The sequence below is a fragment of the Arachis hypogaea genome, chromosome 4 (assembly GCF_003086295.3).
Source record: "Arachis hypogaea cultivar Tifrunner chromosome 4, arahy.Tifrunner.gnm2.J5K5, whole genome shotgun sequence".
Taxonomy (NCBI): Eukaryota; Viridiplantae; Streptophyta; class Magnoliopsida; order Fabales; family Fabaceae; genus Arachis; species Arachis hypogaea.
The window spans coordinates 13,878,140-13,885,620 of NC_092039.1; the positions used below are offsets into that span (position 1 = coordinate 13,878,140).

The 7,481-nt window shown below is 35.9% G+C and overlaps 1 protein-coding gene across 2 annotated transcripts; it reads right to left on the reverse strand.

Annotated features, from left to right (window-relative positions):
- Positions 1-501: 501 nt before the first annotated feature.
- On the reverse strand, positions 502-7,088 carry LOC112796333 (aldehyde dehydrogenase 22A1). 2 transcript variants are annotated; one of them, XM_072235085.1, is made up of 15 exons: positions 6,472-6,942; positions 6,335-6,378; positions 5,492-5,596; positions 4,940-5,006; positions 4,721-4,848; positions 4,417-4,539; positions 4,091-4,244; positions 3,769-3,872; positions 3,603-3,681; positions 3,237-3,332; positions 2,952-3,089; positions 2,227-2,442; positions 1,748-1,939; positions 1,106-1,249; positions 502-1,022 (listed from the first exon to the last, which is right to left on the reverse strand). In XM_072235085.1, the coding sequence occupies exons 3-15, from the start codon at positions 5,494-5,496 to the stop codon at positions 873-875; spliced, it is 1,596 nt and encodes a 531-aa protein (XP_072091186.1). In that variant the 5' UTR covers positions 5,497-5,596; positions 6,335-6,378; positions 6,472-6,942; the 3' UTR covers positions 502-872. The 2 variants fall into 2 exon arrangements, with proteins under 2 accessions (XP_072091186.1, XP_025694508.1); XM_025838723.3 differs by lacking the exon at positions 4,940-5,006 and having other exon boundaries at positions 6,472-7,088.
- Between the last annotated feature and the right edge of the window lie 393 nt (positions 7,089-7,481).

Genomic DNA, 7,481 nt, shown 5'->3' on the forward strand with positions numbered 1-7,481 from the left:
ATACATATATAGAGTGTGAGTTGGTCAGGTAGGATTGAAACTCAACCCACACCCTACCCGACCCACATGAGAACCCTACCCACTGCAAATCGGGTTGACAACCCGCACACAGGTAGAATACATGTTGCCATACTGCGAATACATTGAGCACTGCAAGAAATCATGCATCAATTTATTCGAGTAAATAACAGCTACTACGTCTATTACACCTAAATCATTTACTTTTAAATAGGTCGTTCATATTCCCGTACAACATACGCATCAGGAATTCAAGAAAGTGCTTCACCCAGAACGATCCTACGAGATTACTTTATAGTTTCTAGCGTTGAAAATCTGAAATCTTTGCATGTGCGTAAGAGATTGATCTTGTTGATAAGTATCATCTATATCTAAAATTCTCCTCGCTCCTCTTTTTTGTGATTTTAGATAGTGGAAAGAAAACACGCTTATACCGGTATGAAAACAAATATTACAAGCTCTTCAGAGGGTAGTCGAAACAAGTGAGAAAACCTGTTTTTGATTACGAAAGTGAAATGCAATGATATTTGTGTTGAATTCTTCATTCAATATGAAGATGAAGAATGCAACCAGCCAACCAGTATGAACGTAAAGATGTATCAGCTTGCGGCTGTGGACAAGTTTTCTACCATAGTCGTTGGCGGATACATAACTATAGCCCTAACTTCCTTGTCATCGACAAAATAGAATATTGATATAAGAAATTCGTGCATTCATCAGGAACTATCCCAGGATCATCAATAAAAGGAGCTACCAAATACTGCAGTTGGATAAAACTGACACACCGAAAGCACCAATCATTTGAATATGGTGATATCAACAATTTGGTGTGTTAGATGCCGAGGTATGATTAGTCATTTCAACTTACTGCTGTTGGTAGAATGCTGCTCAGTAAGTACTTTTAAAACGCTTACCAATGCTTTCAAACGGTCCCATATGCTGAGACCATATAGTGCTTCAACTAGTGACTCCTGAAATTCGAAGGCACTTTCTGCTACAGGATACTAAGGCAAAGAAGAAGCGCATGTCATTATGTAGCAAAGTGTGATAACATGTAAGTGTATTATCAAAGGTTTCCCAGGCTGACCTGAATAGGCTTAGGTATCACGGTTTTTATGTATGGCCACCATCTATCTTCAACAACAGCTTTTACAAGGCAGCATGCTCGCAAACCTTCTGCACCACCAAATCGTCCAAATCCACTGTGTTTGACACCCCCAAATGGGAGGGACTGAAAAATCAGAATGCATCATTACTTCGGTAGAAATTTAAGAGAGGTAACCGAGATTGAGATAGAAATATATTCTGGCAGATTTTGCCAAAAAGAACTGCATAATGTAGAAAGCTGAATAAAGAAACAACTGTTGTAACATTTATATTTATTTCTGCTTGGCAATAAGATGTGATATAGCAAAGTAGATATTAAAGTAAATCAGAAACAGTTAAGAGTTGTGTTTTCTTGTCCTTCCTGTTCTGAAGAATAAACCAGAGGCTGGTTCCATCACCTAATTGGTAGAGTCCACCATTTTAAAACTTCTGTCCAACTTTCTAATCAGAAAGCTATTATTCAATTGCATAAATCATATTATATTATATTATATTGTGGTAGGCTCTCTCTAGCAGTTGGATGGATGTGAATATGTGATCGACACGACAATGCATACATCATATCATTACAAAGAGAAGTAGGCTTCCTTTGCACAAAGATGCAGATTCCCAGAAAAGTTACCTGACACATATATGTTGCTGCAAAATCATTAACAGCAGCAAAGCCACAATGTATCTGCGAAGCTATCTCTCTGGCATGGCTCTGATTCCCTGAGAAAACAGCACAGCCAAGCCCATATCTTGAGTCATTTGCAAGCTTGACAACCTCTTCATCAGAGCTGAATTTCATTATTGGCATGATTGGTCCAAATGCCTATATGTAGTTGAAGTACAAAGATGAACTTAGTAAGCAGTTGCTCAAGCATAAAACATAAGAATCTCAAATAAGTAAATGACATGAAACACAATAATGTAAATTTAAAATCTTCAATGCTTTTAGTCAAGATGCAACATTTCATATTTTTTTGTTGGTTAATATTTTACATAGATATATGGAAGTATGGACCATCAGTAAGCATTTATAGAGAACAAATATGATAAAAATGGGGGGAAATAAAGAGCGTAATGTCATGGAGAAGAGACAATAGCTAGTTCTGCTACCTCTTCTTGCATCAATCTCATGGAGTGATTCACATTAACAATCACAGTTGGGGGGTAATACTGATCAACTGCATCTCCACCAATAGGCCCGAAACTTCCTCTTGCAACAATTTCAGCACCTTTATCTATAGCATCATTGACAAGGCCTTCAAGTTTTTCAGAATGCTCATGCATGCATAGAGCACCCATGTCATACCTTCCAGCTAGTGGTGGACCCTGCAAGTAATCATTAACTGTGTGAAGCTTAAAAAACGGGGATAAAATACAAAATAGCTCAGGGGACCTTGTTCCCCTCTAAATCAATCCCAGATCCCCCTTTTTTTATATTTTTTTATTTATTGAAGAAAATTAGCAACACCAAAAAATAAACTTTTCAACTGTAAATTGAGAAAATTCTATCAATTTGCTATATTTGAGCAGTGGGAAGCTAATAACAATCTATATATGTGTTTGTTCTCAGGACACAGAATAGACTATAAAGCCAGTTCTTGATGCATATAATTTCAGGGAAAAATTATTTAACTCAACAAAATGGGAGGACACAGCAACATATCATGAACTGTATGGATGCTCCACAGGATATCACAAAAAACTAGAATAAAGTAAAAGTAAGCTGATAGATTGCAGAAACACTGCAACAGTTTTAAGTGCAACCACAAGTGATTAAGAAGCCCATGTTAACATTAGAAGAGAGTTGCATGAGAATGTTTTAACAAAACACTTACAGCTGTAACAGATTTTATAATTTGTGTAACTTTACTGACAAAAGATGAATATATGCTCCTGTGGACATAAAAACGTTCAGCTCCAGCACAGTTCTGCCCACTTGACTGAAGAACAGCCCTGACAGCAATTTGAGCAACCTATGTTTGGCAGATCAAAGTCTGTTAAAACTATAGCACTCATGAATGTATACTTCATTAACTTGTAAAATTAACATTTGCCAACCAAGTGGTCAACAATAACACCCATGGCATTTGGAAACCAGAAAATATGGATAGTATTCCTACATGGTCCACATCTACATCTTCACAAACAATAAATGCATCTTTTCCACCAAGCTCAAGTGTAACAGGTATAAGTGTCTCGGAAGCACCTCTCATTATCTGCATAACAGGAAGCAGCATATTAGCAGAATGCACAGAAATCTTAATACACGAAAAGTGATCTGCCATCTTATTCCATTTGTGAGACTCTTCCCTCTCCTTTTCTTCTTTCTTTTTGATAGAACTGAGTAAATATTGACCTAGTACTCTTTAGAATTTCTTCATTAAGTATCTGAGTTGCACAACATATCATAAATGAAATAATTGGAAAAAATGATTCACAAATGAGAGGATGGGATGAGCCAAGTCAATTGGCCAAAGCAATCATACCATCTTGCCAACACCAGGTGATCCAACAAAAATGACTTTATCAGCAGAAGACACCAATGCTTCTCCTGTTTCACCAAATCTGGTAAAAAGGTCCAGTTAAAGCTGCAGCTGCAAACATGACTTAGAAAAAAAAAAGTAAGAAGCAGGGTACAAAATAAGACTCTACCCTGTTATCACCTCAACAAGGTCCTCTGGAGCACCTATGGCAGCAAGTGCTGACTGGATGATTCGGAAGTAAAAGCACCCAGACCAACTCGCGTTTTCTGATATCTGCAATCAGAATGATATAGGTTAGTGTCAAACTAAAAAGCATAAGCATAAATTTTATTGTAGTTAGTAAGAGTGGGTATTCCAACTTGAAAGGTTACAGAATATGATTTAATCCCCAGCAGCATAACAGCCAACCGTGTTATTCTGCAAAAGACTTTGTAAAATCATGGGATTAACAAACTGGTGATTGGCACAGTAGATATTTTGTCATTATATACCTTAATCACAATTCCATTTCCAGAAAAAAGTGCTGCCAACATAGGGTTGAAAATATTGTGGAACGGATAGTTCCATGACACAATGGCACCAATAACACCAAGGGGGTGAAATTCTACTCTAGCACTCTTATGAAGCATTGATCTTCCACTGGATCTGTAAGTTGTTAATCAACGATAAATGAATAAAAGAGTGGTCCATCAAATACTGGAATTTGAGATAAAGAAGTATATGAACTGTTTTGTGGTAATGAATATGAACAAATAGGCTACATAGTACATATACTAACAACAGAAAAGGAATGAGGGGATGAGATTGAGCCAGGTACCGGTATTCAGGTTTCAGCCACTTCTCACCCTCTGACAGTAGCCAATGGATCTTCTCACATGTTGTCATTATTTCTCCCAAAGAGGCATCCACCATTGTCTTTCCAGTATCACGCGAAGATATTCTAATAAAAGCACATCAATGATAATATATCATAACACATTATTATGGAATAAGAATAATTACCTAAGGAATGCAACAATATGATAACTAAAAACAAAGGAAGTTTGCATGGTTCCATAATTTGGTAACAAATTTAGTGACACCTAAATTTTCCTTTCATGACCACGGAGAAGTGCACCTACTCGCATATAAGCGCTTGATGTTTTATTATATACTTCAAAAGTATACGCAAGAATTGGCGTCTTTGCTTGAAGCTGGTCTTTGCCCACATTTTTTGGGCTTTCCGCACTTTTTCCACTTGCTCCCTGACCTATCCATGCATGCAAAGTATTTTGAGTTAATTCCTGCAATGCTTTTACTTATGAATCTTGTCAAACTATCATCCAATAATTTCTGAATACTTTGCAATAACTTGCTCTGTGCATCAATATTATCCTTTGGGTCATCTTATTGCTGTCCTTAATGTTTCTGGATCATAGAATATAGACAGATCAATTAGAGTACCATGATGACTGTTAATTCCTAAAATTAGGTGCAGCTAATTACGCATTCATATGCAAGAAAACAATACTTATTTAGAGCCAAAAGGGCACAACATCAGTAAATGGGACTACCATCTTTAAAGAATGCCAAATGAAAGTAAGGACACAGGTTTAACTAGAAGCTATTGACAACTTTTCTTCAATGCAAATGGCATATTTCTGATGTGACACGTTTCTCAACAATGATGTACTCATAAGTTTCTCACTTGTGTTTGTTTTCCTAGCTATTTTACTTCAGCAGTTAAATTTCTAAGTTTCCCTTTTTATCAAACTTTCATAAACATTAACTAGCAAAAAAGTATTCACATATGCAGTGCATCTTAAACTATTATTAGTGCTTAGGGAAATAGATACTAGAACTATGCATCATAATTCATAACCATGTCCCATGAGAAGAATGGGCTCACTGACCTCATATGGGGTCAAAGCAGGAACATATCCCAAATACTTCATGATAGCAGGCTCATAGCACTGAACTTTAGTGCCAGATTGCTGTGCCGCTCCCCTTGGAGGTACCTGAAGAGGAATAAGCCATCAACAAAACCAGATCAGCCATTTGCTTCCTTTTTCACATATAGATAGCACATTTAACAAACAAACTCCAAGTCATTACATTCAATGTGCCTCACTTACAAGAAGTGAATTCCTAACAGAAATATTAAATCTCATAATAATCTTCCCAGTAGGCTAAATAAAGGAATGATTGGGCACTTTCAAGGAAATTAATAAATCCTCCCAAGTCCTAACACATTCTCCATATAATCCGCATAATTATTAGATATTCAAAGTCTTGAATGCTTTAATATTTACAAATTATAAAATAGATGACAGTTACTTTTACATTTAATACCTTCACATTATTAGGATGATTATTAGGAGTATCTGTAGGACTTAGGAGAATGTATAACTTCATTTTAATGTTCACAAGATATTAAGTACATTTGTTTCTTCATTTAATATTTTCTTTATTAAGTATATTTGGAGGATGTTCTAGCCTTCTAGGACAGTACACAGTAAAATTCATTTCTTAAAACGCATCAATCCGAATTCCGAAGCCACATTACAATGAAACCAACATTGAATTTTCAAATAGATAGAGAAAATCGCAACGATCGTGACATGATGCAAAAACAAGTTAACAAAATAAATAAGCTCCTAATATGTCCTAACTCACTATGCAACAATTTGCAAAACTGAACAGAAAATGCAACATCACAAGCGATCCAATGAGAAGACAGCAGAAACATCACTCACATATATGAAGCTGTTCTCCTGAGCTTGGTTTCCATCGTCTAAAACTGCCATTTCCAAAATTCACGGCACATTTTCACCATCACAAAAACAATTCACGTGCGACAGATTGAGAAAGAGAGAAAGAGAAGAAAGTGTACCATCAGAAGCGTCAACATCGATGGAAGGAACCTTAGGAGGAATGAGCCAGAGGAGGAACTTGCCGATGGCGAAAGCGAGTGCGAGAACGAGCAAGGACCACCAGAACGCCATTAGAGAGGAGCTTCAAAGATTCAGATTCAGATTCAGAAAGAGAGAGTGTGCGCTAGGGTTCCGCAGAAGCTTCTAGAAGAAGAGAGTAATCGAAGAAGATAGAACGTTAATGTGTGATGCAAATGGGTAAAAGACTAAAGAAAGAAGAAGGAAACTGCAAAAAACTGAGGTAGGAATAAAGAGAAGCTGCTAAAAAAGTGACTCGAATTGCAATTTATATATGTTGAGTGGATCGGTTGCTAAATAGGGACCAAAATGAGAAAACAAGAACAGATTCCATGCGTGTTTGAAAGCTTGAATGCCTTGATCCCTCCACTCTCCCCTGATACCATGAGTTGAGTTGAGTGGAATTGATGAGTGAACTCTTTGTGGCAGTATCTAAGATGCTCTTTGAGATAAATGGTGCATTATGCACCCTGTTATCTGATGGTTATATTTCCCTAGAGCGTTGATCAGACTAATCAACTGTGAAATTGGAGGAAAAAACAAATAAGTTGATAAAGCCATAAAGTATCGCTTTAATCACATCTCTTTATAATTTTTATTATTTGTGAGTATTACCATTTTGATTTAAAGACACTTAAAATATTATTTTATAAAAAAATATAGAGAGCTAATAAAATATTTGTATAATATGTATAATAAAGATTTAGGGAGTATTAAAGATATAATCATTAATGTTATCTTTATTTATCAGTAAGCTTTTGGGATAAGTGATATCATGATATGGTATCAAAATTCTAAATCAAAAAAATTAACTCATATAATACATTGTATAAATATTTTATTGACTCTAATACCAATGATTATTGTAAATATTATAAATAATGTTCATTTTATAACTTATATAGTCTATTATACACATTGTACAAATATTTTATTAATTTCCTAGCACGAC